Source organism: Propithecus coquereli, unplaced genomic scaffold (assembly GCF_000956105.1).
Source record: "Propithecus coquereli isolate 6110/MARCELLA unplaced genomic scaffold, Pcoq_1.0 Scaffold98, whole genome shotgun sequence".
Taxonomy (NCBI): domain Eukaryota; kingdom Metazoa; phylum Chordata; class Mammalia; order Primates; family Indriidae; genus Propithecus; species Propithecus coquereli.
Window position 1 is genome coordinate 6,854,645 of NW_012156173.1, and position 24,753 is coordinate 6,879,397.

The 24,753-nt window shown below is 40.4% G+C and overlaps 1 protein-coding gene across 1 annotated transcript in view; it reads right to left on the reverse strand.

Annotated features, from left to right (window-relative positions):
* Window positions 1-11,115: 11,115 nt before the first annotated feature.
* Window positions 11,116-24,753, reverse strand: part of IL22RA2 (interleukin 22 receptor, alpha 2) — a 28,939-nt gene continuing 15,301 nt past the window's right edge. The window contains exons 4-5 of the mRNA XM_012665209.1: window positions 12,321-12,490; window positions 11,116-11,271 (exon numbers count right to left, since the gene is read on the reverse strand). Of these exons, the coding sequence (XP_012520663.1) occupies window positions 11,122-11,271; window positions 12,321-12,490 (320 nt within the window). The 3' untranslated portion in view covers window positions 11,116-11,121. The remainder of the gene's footprint in view (window positions 11,272-12,320; window positions 12,491-24,753) is intronic.

Below are 24,753 nucleotides of genomic sequence, written 5' to 3' on the forward strand. Positions count from 1 at the left end.
TGAAACGATGTTTTGAAATTTTCGTTAAATCATATTACATATTTTTATTAAAATAACACAATTTACAATTCTAGTGTTCCATTGCCCTTTAGTTGTCTAGGTAAGTAATTGGTATTATTCTTTGAGATATTACATCTAGACCTATTGGATACAATTTTAAGAAAAAAAATCAATTGTCCAATATGACAAAATATTTTTTAGCTACAATATGCAGCTTCTGCATATCTCACACTAATTTGTGAAAATCTACAAAACCATGTTTTAGAGCATGAACAGAAGCAAAGAAAACCTATGCTTCTGGAACACGATGCTTTGTGATGCAAACATTTATTAGTTTAATGCTGTGAGGAAGGAAGGATTCGGCAAATTGATTGTTTTCTCTCTTATTAAGCACTTCAACCTCTCAGGTCTTCCTGGACGTTGAATCTATCTTTTCTGACATACTCAGTAGTGGAACCTGTCACTCTACACCCTGTTTTGTTTCCAGACGTAAGGCAGGAGGCATGGAGAAGAGATTCCCTGTGGTCTAAAGGGTGTTGGGCAAGAGAGCAGATGTTGTGAGCTGTGGGTTACACTGTCAGCACATGGGATGTGGTGTACACTATACGCTCAATATATTTTTACTGAATCAAAGAGTCTATGGTCATTAGGTCCCCTTCACTGAGACTGGATCCAGTACCGCTGAGGCCATGGAACTCAGAGCAGGAGGCCGACAGATTCTTTAATGTTCCAGGAGCTTTGTTGTATAAAAAAAATATGTTCTTAATGGTTGTAAATTGTATAATGAACAATTAATCAATAATTTTACTTCAATAATCAATTTACATTCTTAAAAAGGTAACATTTCCCTAAATAATCACACATTTATATGAGTAATAAAAAAACTCTTATGAGTTTAAACAATTTGATTTCTCCAAACATTTATTAAAAATTTAATCAAAGGACTTTTAAAATTTCATTACAATCAATACTCATAAATATTCTAAATCCCATAAGAAACATACAAAATATAAAATATAGCAAAGTTTGCAAAACTGATTAAAGCTGTTATACCAAAATGATTACAAATAGCGTAGATTAAACATTACTTTTTATTCTTCTCCTTCACATTTCCAGGGTTTCAATAATCCTGCCAGCCACTGCTTTATCACTTGTTTAACATTTTAGTAACCTGACCAGATCTAAAAGAAAATGAAGGCCATCACAGACCAGCTGCTGCTGCAGATTCCTGGGTGGAAATCACAAGTTCTTGGGTTGCACCATCCAAGGAAATTCAAACCCAAGTGTTGGTAATAGGCCAAGTCTGTTTCATAAAACCATTTTCACTTGTTTCATCATAGGACTTTCAGGCCCCTGCCTTTGATGAAGATTCTCAGTTTTTAAGACACATCTTTCTTTTAACAGGGTAGCCTTTACATTTTATGAGGCTAGCTGTACATTTTGGTGTGATACATAGACCGCTGATATTTTTAAAAATACAAGTATTTATTATGAGTATTTAATTCAAATTAGTAACTGTAATTAGTGGAAATTTTCCTTTCCTAGAAAATGGGAGTTTGAGTTTTCCTGGGTGGCTTTTTTCTTTAGGACATTTGGTGAATGTGTCCTTTTGGAAGCCTCCCACTGACTGTTGTTGATCTTCCTGAGTAACTGCGGATACTCTAGTATCTAGAAACTGTGGTCCTCATTTCCTTGACTGCTGTGTGAAATCAGCAGCGCTGATCAGACCTTCCTGTTCTTGGAACAGTCCCTGGAATGGTCCCTACTTTTCCAGTCTTGTTTGGCTCACTCGCATGCTTCCATTCACCCTTTGCTGTTTATGTGGACAGAAACAAATACATAGATACACTTTGAAACATAAATATGCTCAACTGAAGAAATCTTTATGAAAATCAAGATCTCCCTATACTTGTGGAGATTCTTTTTCTTCAATATGTTTACATTTTTAATTTTTATATTATATATAGTATCAATATTTTATATTTCACATATGCTTAAAAGTCAATAAAAATGAAAACAACTGATTCTTTTCATTTTTTTATACTGCAATCAATTTTTTGTGCATTTTATACTGACTTTTCTTTTTTTTGAGACAGAGTCTTGCTTTTGTTGCCCGGGCTAGAGTGAGTGCCGTGGCATCAGCCTGGCTCACAGCAACCTCAAACTCCTGGGCTCAAGCAATCCTTCTGCCTCAGCCTCCCAAGTAGCTGGGACTACAGGCATGCGCCACCATGCCCGGCTAATTTTTTCTATATATTTTTAGTTGTCTGATTAATTTCTTTCTATTTTTAGTAGAGAACGGGGTCTCGCTCTTGCTCAGGCTGGTTTCGAACTCCTGAGCTCAAACAATCCGCCCGCCTCGGCCTCCCAGAGTGCTAGGATTACAGGCGTGAGCCACCGCGCCCGGCCTATACTGACTTTTCTTTTTTGAGATTCGTTTTGAACTCGGTCTCAAATTGGCCCACCCCCTTACGTTGCCATCTACTTCATCCTTCTAGCACTGCCCCTGATGTTTTATGACAAAAATGGTTTGCTCCAGATCCATCTTGATTTTTGTTTCTGCCATAAGGACTCTTTGAAGCGTCCTGTATCTTTGAATTGGAGGTTAGTGTTGGAGACCAAAGTCTGAGGCTGGGGGTGCATATGAGAACCGGGAAGAGTAAGAGCTGTCACAGCTACTGTGGATGGAGGAAGAAGTTAAGATGTCTCTAAGACTATGGTTCCACATTAATCTTTGAAACTTATATTGTTAGACTTCACTTTTATTATAATAAACGGTTTCATAGACCACTAAAATATCCTACAGTAACAAAGTAGAGCTCAGTTAGGAGAGAGGATGTCTTTTTACCAGCAGGTTAGTGAGATTCTATTCCTGGATCATCCAGAGAAAAAGATTGTGTGTGTGTGTGCGCGTGTGTGTCTATATGTGATATGTGTGTGGTGTGGTATGTATTTGTGTGGTGTATGTGTGCATGTGGGGTGTGTGTGTGTGTGTGTGTGTGTAGGGGGTATGGTGTGTGGTGTGTGTATGTGTATGTGGTGTGTGTGTGGTAGAGTATGTAGTGTGTTTATGTATGGTGTGTATGTGGTGTGGTATGTGCTATGTGTGTATGGTGTGTGGTGTATGTATGTATATGTGGTATGTGTATATATATATATGGAGTTTGAGATCAGCCTGAGAAAGAGTGAGCCCCTGTCTCTACAAAATAATTGAAAAATTAGCAAGACATGTGTCTGTAGTCCCAGCTACTAGGGAGGCTGAGGCAGGAGGATCACTAGAGCCCAGGAATTTGAGGTTGCATTGAGTTATGATGATGCCATTGCATTCTAGCCTGGGTGACAGAGCCAGACTCCGTCTCCAAAAAATAGAATTAAATTAAAAAATTAAAACATCTTGCAATGGAGATTGTTGAAAATACAATCCCACAAAATCTTTAAACAAACAGACGTTAATCTTCTGGTCTTAGATGCTTAAGTAGGTACAGCTCTAGATTTGCTGGTTACATACCACCAGGTGGCTTCAATATGTTAAATAATGCTTCTTGCTGCATCTATGTAAGTGTACCAGGTTAAACCACAATGAGATTATTGATGATAGTAACGAAGAAACAATTACTAAAAAATATCCATAACTTGTGAAGAGAAAAGGATGACTACATGTCCTTTCATTGTCAAATAGGTGCATCTTTGACTCACTAATTGCTAATTAGGGTATCTTATAAGTTAGTTTGGGCTGTTATAGCAGAATACCATAAACTGGGGGCTTATAGACAATAGAAATTTATTTCTCATAGTTCTGGGGGTTGGAAAGTCCAAGATCAAGGCACTAGCAGATTTGGTGTCTAGTGAGAGCCCAGTTCCAGGTTTGCAGATGACTGTCTTCTCATTGCAGTCTCACATGGCTGAGAGAAAAATAATCTCTCTCATGTCTCTCATAAGGGTATTAATCTCATTCATGAGGGTTCCACTCTCATGATTTATTCACCTACTAAAGACTCCCCAATACTATCACATTGGGGATAAGGATTTCAACACATGAATTTTGGGAGGACACAATTATTTAGTCCATATATTTAGATAGACGTTAACTTTTAGAAAACTAAATGACATGTAAATTATTCTCTCTATAGTAATGCAAATGAATTTTTTTTTCTGTAGAGAAAGCTTTACCTTTCTTCTGATTCCTCGTTCATGAGTTTCTTTATACGTGCTCAAAGACACATACACATACATGCAAACACACCTCAATAAAATATGACTAAATACCCACCAGAATGGTTTAAAATAAGAATGTTAACAATGTCAAATATTTACAAGTATGTAGACAACTAAAACTCCCCTATATTGCTGGTTGAAACATAAATGGAAATAGTCATTTTGGAAAAAGTTTTGTCAGTAGTCACTAAATTTAAACATGCTTAAAACCAACAATCCACTCCTGGGTATATATCCAAAGGAAGTCTGGGCTTTTGTCTACCAAAAAACATACATATGAAGCTTTGTAGAAACTTTATTTGTAATAGCCCCAAAGTGGAGGCATTCAAATGTCCGTCAACACACTATATCAATTGTGTCGTAAATATGGAATGGAAACCTACACATCAATTTAATAAATATCTACTGATACATGCCACAACGTGGATGGATTTTACAGAAAACATTGACTTAAAGAAGCCAGACACAGAGAACTACATACTGTGTGATTTCATTTGTATGAAGTTCAAGAACAGGAAAAACTTGTCTCTGGGATACAAGTCAAGATTGCAGTTGCTCTCTGGGGGAATACTAAGTGGGAGGGTTGCACAAACAAGCTTTCTGCGTGTTGGAAATATTCCACATCTGATCTGGGCAGTGGTTACACAGGGAAATACATCTGTAAAATCGTATTGACCTATATTCTTAAGACTTGTGCTCTTTTTAAAATTAAGTTATAACTTCATTTAAAAAGAAAAATAATGGATTTGGGGTAACTTACAGGATTTCTGGGGGATGAGGGCACACAGAACCAGATTTGGAAGCTGCATAGGCAGGAATAATGCCCCTGTTGCGTCACAGAGTGGCCCATTGACCACCCTCGTGCTGCCACTGGGTGTAGCCACTGCAACTTGCACCCCTTAGAGCTCTAACACTAGAAGTTGGATTCTGCCACTAAAACTGCAGCCACAGTTGCCTCTGAGCTACCTCTACCCCCACTCCCATCCCCTTCACCCCTGGCCAGAACGGATTCTGCACAGGACTGCTCAATTGGGACCTAGCTTGCGATTTAAAGTCTGGGTCAAGAGTATCAGATTGGCAAGTGCTTGCCCCTTGGTTGCAAGAAAGGTTGGGAGAGAGAGCATCTGCCACTCTTTCATAAACTAGGGGGATTCCTCAAACATCAGAATGAGGTTCTGATATGAAGCGTCCTGCAAGAATAACAAACGCCTGCAACAGAAGGTAATTCTATTCAAGTCACCAATACGTAAAGGACGCCTACATACTGTCCTAGCTGCTGTGCAGGTGAAGGAAACCCTTGAAGCTGCTTTCTTATTCGATCAGTTGTTTTCCTCACTCAGTTGCAGGAAGGTGAAGGAATTTGTGCCCATTCAGAGTGTAGTTGCTGAGAGACTAGGTTCAGATCTTAGTATTAAGATTTAATTAATCATTTTCCTTCCAGAACAATGAGGGTTCACTTTTCCTTTTATAGGATTCTGAAAAGCAAGAGTAACCATCTCAACTAACTTTTCCTTAACAAAATGAGATTTGTTACTTTTGTTAATAAACTTGAACTATCAGAATACCATCCCAGCTTGCGGAGGCCTTGGCTGCCTGTCTGTGTCAGGCCTACACAGCTCCCTTCTTGCCGTTGTTGCAAAACATCAGTGACCCGCCCCATTTGTGCCCTGGGTTATTTTGAAAAGGAACAACAACAACAAAAAAGCCCCAACAGATTATTTTTAAACATTTCGAAATGTTCTCTGCAGAAATATCAACGGAAGTAGTGAAGTCAAGAATTGGCAGGAATTTAGGCAGGAAAGAAAGTCTGTTCTCAGGCTTTTAGGCTTTTAGCTTATAGGCTTATCCAAAGAACCAATCTTCCTTATAACTCTACATTGAGAAGCAGAGCCATTTTTCTGCTACGAAGCCCTGTTCTCAAAACAGTAGAGATGGCATGCGAGGAGCCCACAGTGGCAGATGTTGAGTGTGTGTGTGTGTGTGTGTGTATGTGTGTGTGTGTGTGTGTGTGTGTGTGTGTGTGTGAGTGAGACAGAGAGAGAGAGAGAGAGAGAGAGAGAGAGAGAGAGAGAGAGGAAGTAATCCTTTGAAACAAGTACTGAGGACACTGTTGATGTGTATACAATAGAGTTTGTTCACTAGCCTTGCGCTGGCTGTATATTAGGATGTCAGTAAATAAATATTTCTGGACTAAAGTTGGAACATTCTAAAATGACTTTTTGACCTTGAAAATTATATTAAATAGAGCAAAAGGGAAATACTGGCTTTTTGGTTATAGCATTCCTGCAGGCATATGACCTCTGAAAAATATTAGATGGGACCTTGATTTGCTGTTATAAAAATGAGTAGAGGCCGGGCGCGGTGGCTCACGCCTGTAATCCTAGCTCTCTGGGAGGCCGAGGTGGGCGGATTGTTTGAGCTCAGGAGTTCGAAACCAGCCTGAGCAAGAGCAAACCCCGTCTCTACTAAAAATAGAAAGAAATTAATCAGACAACTAAAAATACATAGAAAAAATTAGCCAGGCATGGTGGCGCATGCCTGTAGTCCCAGCTACTTGGGAGGCTGAGGCAGGAGGATCACTTGACCCCAGGAATTTGAGGTTGTTGTGAGCTAGGCTGACGCCACAGCACTCACTCTAGCCCGGGCAAAAGAGTGAGACTCTGTCTCAAAAAAAAAAAAAAAAAATGAGTAGAAATAAAATCTCACTTGTGATTAGTGCCAAGGAAGCTGTGAATTGAACCACAGGATATAACCAAGATGAGAATTTGCTAAAACAGAAGACCTCAGCTGACACATTGTCTGATAAAGCCCTGACCGGAATAACCATGCACCTTTCTGTGGGGCTTTCCCTGTGCTCACACTGCGTTAATCGCATCATCTGCAGAAAGACACATTTTCCAGCAACATTCTCCTCAATGTTTAAAGGTGACAGTAGACATAAAAGAAGTTTACTTGTGTTATTACAATACATAATTCACACCACATATACTTGCTATTTTGTTCTATTAGTCAATGATCTTTCGGTTGAAAGTGATAGAAATTCAAGTCAAAGTAAAGTAAGGGGAAAAAGTAATTTGTTCATTTAAAGTTCAATTTCGGAAGCTGGGCTGTTTTTCAGCACAGCTGGATTTACTCGAATACCATCGGGAATTCGTCTCTTCCCATCTCCCCTCTGCTTCCTTCTCTTTGGCTTCATTCTCTGCGGACTTTCTCCCTCTGCTGGGAAAGTTGCAGGCGGCAGCTCCTGGCCTAGCAGAGCCTTACAGCGCGTGACTCCAGAGGAGAGAGCCAGCCTCTCTCCTCCACACTCCGTGGGAGTATTTGAAAGACCCTGATGGACCTATCTGAGGCAGGTCCCACCAGGGAATGGCCCTGTGCATGTGGGGGGGGGAGGTGGGAAGACCCCTTTGACAAGGTAACAGACAGGGACTGGGAAGGGAGAGAGTGAGCAGAGCTCTGGGGCCTGTGGTGTGGGAATTTTGGGGTGGGCGTGAAGAGGGGGGAGGCTGTGCAGAGGGCCACGCTAGCTACCCTCTGCCTCTTCTCACCTAGCTTGTGCCTGCCCGAACCTCTAAAAAGATGAAACAGACCCATCTACAGGATCATCAGCCTTGGGCACAGTATGATTTTAGGGGCAGGGTGAAGGGCCCTTCTGCCTAAAACATACATTTCCACTTGCACAGCATCGTCTGCAATCAGTTTCACCATCCAAATTAATCTTTTACAGACATAAAGCCCCTCATGCAAATATCTGGCAGAACTGGCTCATTGGTGACAGTGTCAGTCCAGCATAACTGGCTGCTTTCTGTATGTGACTGGTAGTCAGAAAGGAGGAAGAGGTAGGGCTCCGGGCAGAAGGAATGCTGGTGGACCAGCCACTGCCCGAATCACGCCCAGGAGCTGTGGGTAAAGAGAGGCTAGCTATTGTCGAAGAAGTGCTGGAAGGGATTGAGGTCTGAGCTGAATAAAGATTTATATTAATATTTTGGGGGCACTGAGAGCGAGGTTCCTGTCCTTGGGCATCCCCTATTCTGTAGAGATCAATTTTGGGGATTCAGCCTAAGCAAAATCCAGCAATTGACCATATAGTGAGTTTTGTCATTGTTTAGAAACAAAGGCCTACTTTCCTTTCCAGGAAACATGATCCCAACAAGCAGAATAAAATAAACAAAAGAAATTCCACTAAAACAATAAGAAAAGTTCTAGTCTGCGAGGTCACTTATTTCTCTGGATAAATGATCTGTAAATTAGGGAAACCGTATAGTTTGGTGTGAGAATTTCAAAATGGTTATGATTTTCAAAGGCTTGTCTAGAGTTCATTCTAAATCAGATTTTATCTCATCAGGTTGTTTTTTTCTTTTTCTTTTTGTCTTGGAAACATTGGAGCTTAATTTACAAAATAAATTTCTGATTTTTTGTTTGCAAATCAAGATACCATAGACATTATTGATCCTAACCTTAAAAGCAACTTAAGAGTGACATCAGCAAGTTGGCCAATTAGAAGGTCCTCCCCCTCGTCCTCCCAACAAAGGCAGCCAAAGCAACAAATAAACAATCATATTTTGATAAAAATAGTTAAAGGAGAGCACCAGAGTACATGAAAAGAAGTAGCAGAAACCCAGGATGGCGACATAGAGAACAGAAGGAAACACCTTGCCTCTGCCACCCTTTCTCCCAGTCTGATCAGCCAGGAAGGGACATCTACCTACGGGGAAAAGGAAAGCAAGAAAACCCTGGCAGCCCCCATCACCACCTTGAACACCTACCATCCTCACCACTGCGGTCCTCTGTGCTCCTCAGAGGTGCTAAGCTAAGTGGAGTGAGCATCATAGTTTGGAGTAGATCCAGCAGAATTGATCGATGTATTGAATATAGGATGTGAGAGAAGGGTGGAGTCAAAGGTGGTCCTGAAGCTCTTGACCCCAGCAGCTGTAAGAGTGGAATTATCGTTTGATCACAGGGCAAATTCAACCAGTGCCTAAAGTTCCCGTTCAATGTTGTTTGCTCCTTTCTGGTTGAGACTTAGTGTGGCCTATGATTTCTCATTGGGATTTTATCTGACAGGCTTAAACATTGTATTCTTCTTTTAAAAGCCCAAATAACAAATATTGCAGAATGCAAAACAAAAATTTAAAAGATTTATTGAAATAGTACGACAATATACTCCTAACACAATGAAGAATGTGACCATTATGATTTTCACAAAGTATTTTGTACTTGCCTAAGCACGCAAGCAAAACCAAAGCAAGGCAAACAAAATAGAAAAAAACTTGATGCCACCTAATAACTTTCATGAAGCAACCATAAATGTTTTTTGTTTCTTATAAGTCAGGCTTCAGGACTACTGAATTTCATACACTTAAATGCTGTTGGCCACACACAATCCTCACTCCCCACCCACCCACTGCTCTTAATTCATCGCCCTCCCCTAAAAGGACAAAAGGTAGTAAGCAAAATAGTAATGATAATAATAATACAAAAACAGACATAAAAGTGATTTTTTTCAGTCTCTAGGTCTATGCTCAATGTTTTCTGACCACATGGGAAGCCGTGAAACTAGTTCTCTAGCTCTTGCTCTCTTATTCTCTCCTCCTATGCATTTCTGAATACTTTTAATCTATTTATTACTGTGAGTAACTATATTAATATATAGCCAGAAGCACTGACTGTATTTCTGTTATACTTTGGAGCAATTTTCATGAGGAATTGTATAGATGTTCTCCGATACATGTCTCCTCGCAAGAAAGATAACCTTAACAACATATAGAGACTGAGTCCCCATAAAGGGGACAACTTTGTGTTGCTCACACTGAGCTTTAGGCCACTGGCTGTGTACTCAGGAGAGGGAGCCGGCAGGTGAGGGAGGTTCCAGCTTGGATTAGCCCTATAATCTCTGTCTTCACCGCCCATACCAGTCCTCCTCCCAAACAAACCTACCACCCACCATGTGCTTTCAGCTTCAAGCTGACTTCTCTACCTGGACCCCACTGTCCCCAGTCAAACTGTCCTTCATGGATCCACCTGTACAGAGATTGTGAAGGTGCTACTGGCAAGAGACCCTTTGCAAAGTGGGTTGAGTAATGAATGTGGCATAGACTTAAAGTTTCTTTTCTTCTTTGTTGCTGGAAGATATTGTATCCAATTTTGAGACTAAGGACAACTTCTTCTAAGACAATATTCAAAACAAAACCAAACAAAGACAGAAATCTTTAATGTATGTGTAACATGAGGGAAAATTGTGTTGAGTAGACTTCCTTCAATATTTAGATGTTGTCGATAAACTTAATTCAGATATTCATCCTGAGGTCATGAGAATTTTCTACTACTGTTCCAATTCACAGAGAACAGAATTTAAAACAAAATTTTGATTCATTAAGTAGAAATTTTTCATAAAAAATATAAAAAGTATACTCACATAAAATAGAAATGTATGAAAACTTTTTTTTAGGTAAAATTTTTAAATGGTATATCTGTGTCAGTTTAACTGACTCAACAGAGAGTGAAAAAGGATTGCTCCAGGACTAAGTCTGTAACACTATTTTTAAAAAATTATTTCAACATTTTATTAAATGGCTCGGCTCTTCAATTTTTATTTTGCTGTCTTAGGAGAATTAAGATTGTTATTAGGGATGTTGCATACAGAAATAAAGTTCTGTATTTCATAGAGCCTTATATTCTCTGCTTCTTCTTTAAATTCTAATTTTTTGGGGGGTATTGTTCAAGTATAGTTTACAAATGATATAGAAAGAAATAAAGAATGGATACACAAAGAAGTTCCCTGAAGCATAACGGTGAACACTGCTTTAAGAAAATATGAAAACAGTTCTAAGTAAGATCCTTCAGACACGAGCCATCGCACGCTCAGGGAGCTTTCGGCTGCCGCGGCGCGGAGCGCTCCGTCCCACCTCATGGAATTTCCACGCAGCTCTCTTCACTTCTCCGACTGCTTCTGTCTAACATGGGCTGATATGTTTCCGCCACTGCACAGTAACCAGAGCGAGGTGCTAGAGCTTTGATTTCCACAACTCTGTGAGCCCCTTCATACACCTTTTGCTCCTATACACAGGGGAAAAAAAATCAGATGATAAGTGCTTGCCAGGAAGTCACTGCTCTATTTTTGTTAAAATTAATAAGGTGTACGTGGTCATGGTAGCACACGGTGGCTGCAGTAGACGGGTTGTAGGTTCCTTCCCAGACACATCCTCCTTCCCCAGAGTCCCAGGCCATAGCCTGGTAAAGGGACCGGTCAAACAGCCTTCAGGTGCTACATGACTTCTCCCTGATGACTGAATGACCCTGTGGTCAGCGTCTCTTTTTCCATATTTGAACTGTGCTGCGAGGAGGGTGGAGTAGATGCGCAGAGATGACTGTAGATGTGCAGCCTGTGGCCACAGAGAGACGGGAACTCCAACAGAGCAGGGTCCTTCAGAGCTCCCCACCCGTTTCCCCATCCCAGTCCCAGCAAAGCCTGCCAGCGCGCCATTTCCTGCTCTGCCGGTCTCTGAGACGGCTCATCTGTCTCCTAATAAAACTCCCCGCTGTTCCTCTTTTGTATCTAAATAAGTTTGAATGGGATTTCCACTCCTTACAACCAAAAGAATCCCATCTTACATGGACACCAAAGAAGGAACATTCAATTATCCACCAAACCCAGATATAGGCACTGATGGCAGAACAGAATATCATAACAAAATTGGTGCAAATTTATAATGCTGTGATTCAAAAACTACTTTAAAATAAAGTGTGTAAAGCCCATAAAAATGAATAGTCATGGTCACATGGAATTAAGTATCGTTAATACCAATCTTTAGATATGCAGGGAAGACCAAGCAGAGACAAGCTGAGGTACTCGAAGACACACACACGTGTGCACACACACATGTGCACACATGCACACGCATGCGCGCACACATATACAAATTTTGATGGGGATGTGAGCACTAGCTGTTGATCAATGATGGTGGAAGTAAGAAGGAATTTTAAAAAGATAAGAGAAAAATAAGAGGAGATAGTGTAGCAAAAGACAGAACATAGAATATGGCCAAAACGTTACTTAAATAAACAAAAGAAAAAAATACTAACCTTATCAATTCATCTGAACTTACCTTTTCTAGTGAATTGTTAATTATAAAAACACGATATACTAATTCATAGTAATTTTCCATAGATATGTTTTTCCCCTTTTGGTCTCTATATGGCAAATTTGGAGCATGGAGAGTCACCAGCAAAGATCCATTCACTTGGGTTATATTCATGACTGGGGGATCTATTTTTGCTAGAGAAAGAACAGGAAAATTTGACAAATCATTAAAAAAATGTATTGCACACAGACACATTATGCATAATGACAAATCATCATTAAATTCCGAAATGTGGCAAAAATCATCATTATCAAGAGATATTGTTGACATCTAAATCACGAATGTCTGAGAAGTTTCTTTGAATATAACTTTTTATTCACAAAGACTGATAATTTCTATTTCAGCTTTAAGAGGACATTCATTAATCATTTCCATAGCCCTCTGTGATTGTTTTGGAAAATGAAGCATGAAAAGTTATTTGAGGGGCGATCATAAAGTTCAGGCAAATATTATATAGGCCTCTAAGGACGTAAAATCTCAAAGCAGCTCTAGAACCATTTGAAGACTTGTAGCTATAAAATTAATTCGGCAAGATGATGTCATATCCTATGGAACAATACTGGAAGAATCAAAGGAGAGGAATTTTGGTTCATGTATTTTGTTACCAATAATCAGATCATTAGTAACTAGGAAAGAAAATTATTAATAGATAATCACTTTAATGGTCCCCAGAGTCACTATATTGTTAGGTATGGATTTGGTTGTTTCCTTGTTTGGTATTTATTATAATTTTCTGTTTATAGATTTATATCTTTTATAATTCTTGAAAATTAGCCCTTCTCTCTCTCTCTTTCTCTATACACTAACACACAAACACACATACACACACACACACACACACGTTTTTCTTGTGGAATTTCAATCCATCATTTGTTATAATTTTTACTTCTGTTCTCCATGTATCTCAACCTCTTTTATTTGTTTCATCTTTTTCTTCTCATTGTTGCACTTTGAATGATTTCTGTAGACTTGTCCTCCACGCCACCAATTGTCTCCTCAATCATGTCTAATCTGATCTTTAACCATCTAAAAATTAAATTTTTAAAAAACTTCAATGATTGATTATATATTTTTCATTTCTGTGGGGTTTATTTAGATCTTTTTCAATCAATCTGGTTTTAAAACCAATAATATTTTGTCCTCTGATTATGTTTTTATCTCCTCTGCTATATTATTAAACATATTCATTTTATTTTCTGCTTCTAATATTACAAATGCTTGAAGTGCTGGCCAGGTAAGTGCTTGTTCCTTCCAAACTTATTTATGTTGATCTGGTGCTTGTGTTTTCATTTTGAGCACATGTTTAAAAGTTAGACTTTCTTTTTTTAGCTTTGGTTTGAATTTTTAATTTTTTTTTTTTTTGGAGACAGAGTCTTGCTCTGTTGCCCTAGTTAAAGTGCAGTGATGTCATGGTAGCTCACTACAACCTCAAACTCCTGGGCTCAAGTGATCCTCCTGCCTCAGCCTCCCAAGTAGCTGGGACTACAGGTGCACCCCATGATGCCTGGCTAATTTTTCTATTTTTAGTAGAGATGCTGTCTTGCTCTTGCTCACGCTGGTCTTGAACTCCTGAGCTCAAGCAATCCTCCTGCCTTGGCCTCTCAGAGTGCTAGGTGAATTTTTAAATTTTAAATGAATTTTTTATTGACCTATAAAATAGATACAGATAAATAAATAAATTGTAAAGATTTGGCTCAAAAATCTTTATAATAAACACTCCTGTATGGGTACCACCCAGATCAAGAAACAGAACATTATAAGCATGCCAGAAGCCTCCTTTATGTTTCCTCCAATTACTCAACACCAGAAGGTAGCCACAATTGTTCTGACTTCTATTGTCATATAGATTAGTTTTGGCATCATGCAATATATGTTTTTTTTTGTGTCTGACTTCTTTCATTTAAATATGTGTGCAATAGGGGGAATGGCCTGAAAAAGGGTAAAAATGTTTTCTGTCTCTCTAAAACCTCACCCACTCCTTTTGGTAATTGAAACCTGCATCCCTGTTCCAGGCCAGTGGTTGGGAGGGACAGGGGAGTGTCCTTAGTTCTTTGAACCACAGGAGATGGCTCAAGGGAATTGTCCAGGCAGAGGTCATAAGATTGTCTTAGCCAAAGATGGGATGAATCAGAACCTTTGATAGCTCTGTACCTGCTCAGAAAGAGGACATTGGTACTTTAAGAGAGGAGTCTGCCAACCTCCTCACTTTCCGGCAAATTAATAAACTTCTCTTTCCTTTTCCTCAAACCACTTGTCCTTGTTCTTCTGATGTGGCCTTGGGGACAAGGCTTTTGGTAACAGAATTAGGTGTCCCTGGGTGGGCTCATCAGCACCCTGTCGGAACGGCATCCTGTGACTGTGGCCACAGCTGCAAGAGGCAGGGAGCAGCCCTGGGTCAAGCCGTGGGTCTCTGCTGGGAAAAGGACCATCTTTTTGGGTGAGAGAGAGAGGAACCACTGCAGCAGCTGCCAGAGCCTGTTTAACTCTAGGGGAGCTTCCGTCTCTGCCTCCTCAGAATCAGATGCAGCTCCTAGCTACCTGAACCTTACTGGGGAGAAGGAAATGGATCTAGAAATGTCCAGACAGTCTCGGACATTTTTATGAGTAAGTTCCCCAGCGTGCATGCCAAGAACCTTGATTCCACCCATTTGGGGAGGGTTTTGAACCTTCCAGCTCTGTGGCAGGGCATTCGTTTGGAGCCCTATAGCACAGCATTTGTTTGGAGGCACTGTTTGGGGTGGAAGTCATGAGGTTGACTGGAACTAGTGAAGCTGGTTCAGATTTGGAGCTCATTTGCAGTTCCCAGGGAACAGGGAGACCAGGCCATCCATTTGGGGAGGGCTTTGAACCTTCCAGCCCTGTGGCAGGACATTTGTTTGGAGGTGCCACTTGGGGTCGTGGAGGCACAGTTTGGGGTGGCATTTATCCCCTTTGGATCCCCATTTGATTGACAGGCCTTGGAATTTTAGATTGTTTGTGTTGGGAATTCCCTATATTGTTTGTGAGATTTTTCCTAACATGGGAGGCTCCATTTCTGTTCCATCTGAAAGTCCCTTGGGAAGAATTTTGGTTGAATGGTCAATTTATAGCCATGAACCTATATCTGAATAAAGAATGATGTATTATTGTAATACCACCTGGCCAATGTATGTGTTGGGGTGTGAGGAGAAGTAGCCATTGAACGGAACCTTAAATTATTATACTATTTTACAACTGGAATTATTTTGTCAAATGTCAGGTCAATGGGATCCCATATGTACAGTCTTTTATGTAATTGCATAATAAAGAGACTGAAAGGCCTGGGACAAAGTTAATGGTGCAAAGGAAACCTCCGCCCATAGTTGGGGAGGGGAGCCAGACCCCAGATGACAAAATTGAGGAGAAATTAGCCAGGTTATTCCTCATGAACACTTTCAACCCAAATTTCAGCACACCTCATCTCCCACCATTGCACTCCCACCCCACACCCTCCACCATTGGTGGAAGGGCCCACGGTCAGGGAGGGATCGGCTGGGACCGATTCCTCGATCCTATGTCCTCCAGGTTATGATTTGGAAATGGGAATGGTCTCCCCCCTGCAAGAGCCAGCAGGGCACTCAATTTAGCCAGAGGGCGCCCATAGCTGGAGCAGGGTGATTACCATTGTGGCAGTACCCACAGGAGGCTTGAAAAAGTGAAAGGACAGCTGGCAGGGTATTATTGGACTTGCACCCCATTTTCCACCTCGGATTTATTGAATTGAAAAAACGCAAACCCAACTTGCACAGAGTACCCCCAGAGAATGATGGAGTTGTTTACAACCATCTTTGCGATGCACCATCCCACTTGGGTGGACATACAGACCTTACTGAATATATTACGTACTGCAGATGAGCATAGGCTAGTGAAGACAAGGCCATGGAGGCACAGCGTCTCTATGGCAAGGATCCTAATCAAATCCCAGACTCCAATGCTGCCATCCCAATGGCAGAACTAAACTGAAATCCTAATACCGACATAGGCAGTGTGAGAACAAATCATTACCGAAAGTGTATTCTGGCAGGCCTCCAGAGGGGAGTGCCCAGACAGAGGAGTTTAAACAAGGTCCAGGAGTTATAGCAAACAGCTAATGAGGATCCCTTTGATTTTTGGAATGGATCTATCAGGCATATTGGAAATATACCGATGCAGATCCAGATGCCCCTGAAAACATGCGCATGGCTAATATGACTTTTATGGGGCAGACTGCTCCAGATATGAGGAGAAGGCTGCAGTGCATGGAAGGAGCAATTGGCATGAATCCCTTCCAGCTGGTTGACATCACCTTCAAAGTATGTAACACCAGGAAAAAACAGAAACTGAAACCTGTGCGTGTTCTGTTAGCTGTGCCAACCAAGGGTCCTTTGAGACAGTCAAAAACAAAGGGTGGAAAAGGCCACTCCAGAGTGAGGCACAACCAGTGCGCTTTTTGTAAAGAGGAAGGACGTTGGAAAGAGCACTGCCCAAAGGTGCAAAGGGCTCCAGGTAATAAGAAAACCCCAGGAGAGCAAATGGCCTTTCAAGTCTGGGACTCGGATGATGAATGAGAGGCCTTTAGTGAGGCTCCATGCCTCACTGAAAGCTCCAATCCAAATATCCCCATAGGAGCCCCAGGTAAAATTGACAGTGGGGACTCAATTAGTGGATTTTTTAATTGACACTAGAGCTATCTTTTCTGTGCTATACTCTGAATTAACTTCCCTTAGTGAAGACATGCTGGCAGTTGTTGGGGTGACTCGTTGGTCAGACTCAGCAACGACCCATGCTCCAACCTCTTGAGTGCCAACTGGGAGAACAGAAACTGAGACACAGTTTCTTATACATGCCAGACGGTCCAATACCTCTCCTAGGCTGAGATTTGTTAAGCAAGTTGAATGCCCAAGTAACCTTTACTCCAGAGAAGAAACAGCTCCACCTACAGGTCCCACCTGAAACTGCTCTCTGGTTTCAATGTCTACTCACAAAGAAACAGCAGCAAATTCTGTCCCCTCTGAGGTCTACCAAAGAGTGAAACACACCAATTATCACTTTGTTAAAAGAAGGGGCTTCACACACTCATAGAAAACAATACCCCCTTAAAAGGAAGCATTGGAAGGAATCCAACCTATATTGAACAGATTTCTGGAGCATGGACTAATTTGTCCCTGTTGGTACCCCATAATACACCAATTTTACCTGTCAAGAAGCCCCACACCACTGAGTATAGATTCATGCAGGATCTACATGCTATTAACGATATTGTACAAGACATATACACCCTGTAGTACTAAACCCATATACTCTATTGACAACAACACCAGGCGACTATGAATGGTATTCGGTTCTAGGTTTAAAAGGCACTTTCTTTTGCATTCCTTTGGAAAAGAAGACTCAACCCTTTTTTTTCATTTGAATGGCAGAATCCTGAGACTAGGATGACATCAAGGTACTGCTGGACTGTGCCTCAGGGGTTTAAAAACTCTCCTTGTTTGGTGAGAACTTGGTAAAAGACTTGTGGAAACTGCAATTGGATCAGGGATTCTGTCACAATATATGGATGATATACTTATAGCCAGCCCTGATTATAATCATTGTCTTGCAAATACAGTGGCTATGCTAAATCATCTAGCTTAAAGTGTCACCTAAAAGGGCACAGATTTGGAAACAGTGAGTTACTTATTTGGGATTTCAAATTAGCAAGGGAACCCGCAGCCTAATGTCAGACTGAAAGGAAGTCATCTTGAATCTTAAGGTGCCCAGAAATAAAAGGCAACTGCATGAATTCCTAGGAATGGCAGGGTTCTGTTGCATCTGGATCCTAAACCTTGGGCTGATAGCAAAGCCCTTATATGAAGCCCTTAAAGGGACAGATACAGAACCTTTGATCTGGACCACTGACTGTCAAAATGCCTTTGAGAGACTAAAGCAGAATCTTTTGACTGCCCCTGCTTTGTGGTTGCCTGACTTGTAAAAATAGTTTAAATTGCGCATCATGAAAAACAAGGAATGGGCCTTGGAGTCCTAGTGCAGATGCTGAGAAACATCCCATGGCCAGCGGTATATTTGTCAAAGCAGCTGGATAATACTATGAGAGGATGGCCTCCTTGCCTCTGGGCAGTAGCAGCTACTTGGGACCTGTTGCACAAGGTCAAAAAATTCACTTTGGGACAGCCTATTGCAGTGTATGCACCCCACCAGGTTCCAACTTTATTAGAACAGAAGGGGGGTTATTGGCTGACTGCAGAAAGGCTGGGAAAATACCACACAATCCTTTTGGATAATCCCAATGTTAAATTAAAGATTGTGTCTACTCTTAATCCTGCCACCCTGTCACCAGCTGAAGAGAATGAGCCTCTGCAGCATGACTGTTTAGAGGTTCTGGAGGATGTCTGTTCTAGCAGGATGGATCTGTCATATCAGTCAGTATGAGAGCCAGTTTGGGACCTTTTCACCTGGGACTTCAGCCCAGAAAACTGAGCTGATTGCTTTAACCAGAGCTCTTCAGTTATCCAGAGGGAAAAAGAGACCTTCTCAGGATGGGTAGAAACTTATCCTACCCAAACAGAGAAAGTGTCTGAAGTCACTTGAATCCTTAGAACTTATTCCAAGGTATGGACTTTCTCCATATAGAATGATAATGGACCCTCCTTTATATCAGAGGGAACTCAGCAAGTATGGAAATTATATGCATCCTGGAGACCTCAATCTATGGGAAAAATGGGAAAAATAAATCATAATTTAAAGAGGAACATAGCAAAATTAATGCAGGAAACCCACTTGAAGTGGGATAAGGTATTGCTCACCCTCCTCCAGATACGGGTAGCCCCTAGAAGTTTAGCTTCTGTGAAATAGTTTATGGGAGACTCTTTGTAGCACCCCAAAGTAGGTATGGTAACATAGTCATAAATGAAGAAAACAGAGTAAAGCAATATATTAAACAAATAAGGCAGATACTAATCACTATACATGCGTTTGCCTGTTTTCGGTCCTTGCTTCAGCTGGAAGCACCGCTACACCCCTTTAAACCAGGAGACCAGGTGCTGCTTAAAGCCTGGAAGGAACAAGGATCCAAACAACAACTGACAGAGAGGTGGAAGGGACCCTGTGAAATTCTTCTAACGACTCACCTCATTGAAATTGTCAGAAGTGAAACCTTGGTCCAATTCACCATACCAGAGTAAAGAGGTGCCCTAGGGAAGAGGAGGATCCCAAACCCCAGTGGATGGGCCAGCTTTTATGCAATCTAAAACATCTGTTTAAGCGGATGTAAAAATGTACAAACCTTCCACTTAAAACTTCACCCCAATTCAGCAGGAAGTAGCTCAATAACTATGTTGCCCATCCTCCCATAGATATGGAAGGGTAAAATTGACAGTGGGGAATATGTAACAGGGGGAATGGCCTGAAAAGGGGTAAAAATGTTTTCTGTCTCTCTAAAACCTCCGCTGTCCTAGAGTTGAGGACAGAAAAGGTAGCTTCAGTGTCAATTAAAAAAATCTACTAATTGATGTACAATTTAATTCCTTTTTGGAATTAAAACATGCATCCCTGCCTCAGGCCAGTGCTCGGGAGGAGTAGGAGAGTGTCCTTTGTTCTTTGTACCATAGGAGATGGCTCAAAGGAATTGTCTGGGCAGGGGTCACGATATTGTCTTAGCCAAAAATGAAATGAACCAGAACGATCAACTATAGTTGAACAGCAATAGCCTGAACCTGAAAACTCCCCTTTTAAAAGCTCTGTATTCCTGCTCAGAGGCAGGATGTTGGTACTTTGAGATGGGAGTCTGCCAACCTTCTCATTTGTCAGCAAATTAATAAACTTCTCTTTCCTCTTCCTCATTCTTCTGATGTGGCCTCAGGGACAAGTGCTGAGCTTTTGGTAACATATATACAATATAGTTATGTAACCAGTGCAGACCCCATTTTCAAATTTTCCTGCCCATTTCTCAGTGAGGAAATACTGACTTTACCCTCTTTCTTTCCACCAGGTACTTCCTTGCTCAAGTTCCCCCATCTAATTATGTGCTTGTTTAGAAGTTGCAGAGACTGTGTCTCCAAACAATCCAGAACTCCACCAGATTACCTCAAGGTAATCTCCTTGATTAATACCTGTTAATCTATAGATAAATAGCCTTTGAGATATCACCAGCCCATTCACCAGGTGGACAATAATTCCATAGTGTCATCGTGTTGACCAGCACCTCCTTGCCACTCCTGCATGCCCTTCATACCAAATTCCCTTTTTAAACCCCTACCCTCAGCTCAAGACTTAGAAGTGCTTTCTCTGAGGCATGAGCTCTGGCCATTTCTCCACTGCTAGCTCTGGAATAAAGTCATTTTCCTTTTACTACACCTCATCCTTGTTTTTGGCTTTTGCAAACAGTTATAGTCTGAGTTGTGCCCCTCCCTCTAATTCATATTTTGAAGTCTTAATCCCTAGTACCTCATAATGTGACTATATTTGGAGATAGGGCTTCTACAGAGGTAATTAAGGTAAAATGAGGTCATATGGGTAGTACGGGCGGGCCCAAATGCAATATGACTGTTGTCCCATAAGAGATTAGGACATAGACATACAAGTGCAAAGAGTAAAGACCATATGAAGATATAGCAGGAAGGTGGCCATCTACAAGCCAAGGACCGAGGCCTTAAAGAAACTGAATCTGCTGAAACCTTGATCTTGGACTTCTATCCTCCGGAACTGTGGGAAAATGAACTGTTGGTTAAGCCAATCAGTCTGTAGTATCTAATATATATGTGTATATGTATAATGTATATGTACACACATAGATATATTCATCCATGTTGTATGTATCAACAGTTTGTTCTTTTGATTGCTATATGATATTTAATTGTATAAATATCATAATTTATTCATTGTATTATTCACAGACTTAGGTTGTTTCCAGTTTTTAGCTGAGTGAATTATGAAAAATATTGCTATGAACATTCTTGTATGTGTCTTTTGGGGAACATGCATTTTGTTGAGTCTATATCTAAAAATAGAATGTTGGTAATAGGGTTTATTATGTTTAGTTTTTATAGATACTGCCCAACAGTTTTCCTCAGTGGATATACCAATTTATAGTCCCTTCAGCAATATATGAAAGTTCCCATTTTTCTACATTCTCTCTAACACTTAGCATTATTATTTTTATAATTTTTATGTCAGCCATTCTGGTAAGGATATAATACCAATTCACTGTGTTTTTAAGTTGTAGTTCCCTGCTAATGAAATTAAGCACCCTTTCATATGTTTATTGGTCATTTGGATATCCACTTTTCTGAAAAGCCTCTTCAAGTCTTTTGCCAATTTTTTAATTGGTTGTCTGTCTTTTTATTAATAATTTGTTAGAGTGTTACTGAAAGTTTCGGTACTTGTCCCCGAGGCCAAATCAGTGAGAACAAAGAACAAGAACAAGTGGTTTGAGGAAAAGGGGAGAGAAGTTTATTAATTTGCTGGCAAATGAGGAGGGCAGAAAACTAGTGTATCAAAAGATCATCATCCTGCCTTTAAGCAGAAATACAGAGCTTTTTAAAGGGCCAGCAGGTTTGGTGGTTGGGCTTGGGTCTATGTGACCAGTGTCAGATGTTGTGGCTTTGGGCTATTGTTCAACTATATTTGGTGGTTTTAGTTTACCTTATCTCCAGAGAGGGCAATCTCATGATCTTTACTAAGATCCAGAATGTAAATATTTCTGTGGCCATATTAATGCAAAGCAAAAGGCACCAAGTGAAAGAAGGCCTTAAAAAATTTGGGTGTATGTGGAATTGCAAGGGACCCATAATAGCCAAAATAATCTTGAAAAAGAAGAACAAAGTAGGAGGGCTCACAATTCCCAATTTCAAAACTTACTATAAAGCAATGGTAATCAAAACAGTGTGCTGCTGGCACAATGACAGATGTATAGATCAATGGAATAGAATTGAGAGTCTGGAAATAAACCACACTTCAATGGTCAATTGATTTTCAAAAAATGTGCCAAGATCATTCAGTAGGGATCATTTCAACAAACGGTGTTGGGGCAACTGGATAGTCATAGGCAATGAAACGATATTGGACCCTTACCTCACACCATATATAAAAATTAAGTCAAATGAATCAAAGACTTAAATGTAAGGATAAAACTATAAAACTCTTAGAAGAAAGCATAGGATAAATTTTCATGATCTTGGATATGGCAAAGGATTCTTAGATATGACACAAAAGCACAAGGAACAAAAGAAAAAATAAATAAATTGGATTTCATCAAAATTTTGTGCTTCAAGTGGCACCATTGAGAAAGTGAAAAGACAACCCACAGAATGAAAGAATGCATCTGAAAATCATATATCTGATAAGAGACTGATATCCAGAATATATAAAGAACTCTTACAACTCTAAAATAAAAGGACAGCACTCTGGGAGGCTAGGCAGGAGGATCACTTGAAGTCAGGAGTTCAAGACTAGCCTGAGCAAGAATGAGACCACTGTCTCTACTAAAAATAGAAAAATTAGCCAGGCGTCACGGCGTGCGCCTGTAATCCCACCTACCCGTGAGGCTGAGGCAGGAGGATTGCTTAAGCCCAGGAGCTTGAGGTTGGCATGAGCTAGAATAATGCCATGGTACTCTAGCTCAGGTGACAGAGTGAGACTCTGTCTCAAAAAGAAAAATAAATAAATAAATAATTAAAATAAAATAAAAAAAGCAATCAATTTTTAAAATGGACAAAGGTTCTCCATGGATAATGCTCCAAGGAAGATATAAAAGTAGCCAATAAACATATAAAAAGATGCTCAATATTCTTAATTAACAAGGAAATGTAAATCAAAATCACATGAGATACCATTTCATACCCACTAGGAAGGCTATAATCAATAGGATTGGTAAGGTGTTTATAGCAGCATTATTTATAACAGTGAAAAGGTAGAAACTACCTGAATGTTCATCAACTGAGGAAGGGATAAGCAGTGTGTGGCATATCCTTATAATGGAATATGTTTGGTCACAGAAAGGAATGAAATACTGATACAAGCCACAACCTGGATGAACCTTGAAAACTTGTTAAGTGAAAGAAGCCAGCCATGAAAGACCAAATATTATATGACTCCATCTATAACAGGAGACTCTATAGAGACAGAAAGTAGGTTAGTGGTTGCCTAGGCCTGGGGGCTGAGGGAATGGGGGGACTGGAAAGAGACAGCCAAAGGATATGAAGTTTCTTATTGATGTGACAAAAATGTTGTAAAATTGACTGTTAGAGATGGTTGTACAAATTCGTCAACACACTAAAAACCATTAAATTGTATATGTTATAAGGGTAAATTGTAACATGTGTGAATTATATCTCAATAAAGCTGTTTAAAAAATCTAAGTGGACACAGTGACAGCTTATTTCCCCAATGTTCCATAGTTGCTCTGTGGGACAAAGTGGTTGTGTGGAAGGGATGGAGGCTGTATTTTGACTCAGTGATACACGCTTCTTCTTACCGAGTTTAGACCGACACTATGGAGTGCCCAACTTCCCAGTAAGGAAGATCAACGCTAAACCCCTAGGATAGTGTCGTACTTTAGGGGCCCTCACCTGCTACCTGGTTGCAGGTAGATTTATTTTTGGTCCCTTCCAACAGGGCAGGGACAAGAGACACTGGAATAGATGCTCCTCTGGTTATAGATTTTTCCTTACTGATTCAATGCTTTTATCAACAGATTCTCCCCACAACACACACACACACACACCCCATGGATGTAGTAAATGTCTTATTCATGGGCATGGGACCCCAAAATACATTGCTTGTGACAAAGAAATTAAGTCAATGTGGAAGAAGTGAAGCAAGGTCTATACCCACAGGAATATTTGGTCTTGTCATATATCTCATCAGTCAGAAATCTCTGCCTTCATAGGAAGGTGAAATGGAAAATTGAAGACTCAGTTTGAGAGATAACACCTTGCGAGGTGGTGTATGGATTGGTATATGCTTTAAGCCTGTGACTAATGTGTGGTGCTGTTTCTTCCACAGACAGAACTCACTGGTCTAGGGTACAAGAAGTGAAACTGAGGGGGCAACTCTCGCTATGACACCTGGTAAACAACTCATGAAGTTTTTTGTCTCCCTTATGTTGGAACTTTAATTCTTCTGGTTTATGACAAAAATGGTTTCATAGAATTGGAAGTTGAGGCTGCCACCTGATCCTTTGGGGCTTCTTGTGCCATTTAACCAAAAAAAAAAAAAAAAAGATGTTCTTATATTTGTCTTGGGCAATTCTGATTATCAAGAGGAAACAGAGTTATAAATACAAGGGGATCAGGTAGAAGGATGCTTGGTATCCTCTAATGTGCCTCTTAGAACTTCTATATGCAGTTTGGTTTTTTCTGTATTAACTTGACATAATCTTACATAAAAGTTTCCTGTATTAGCT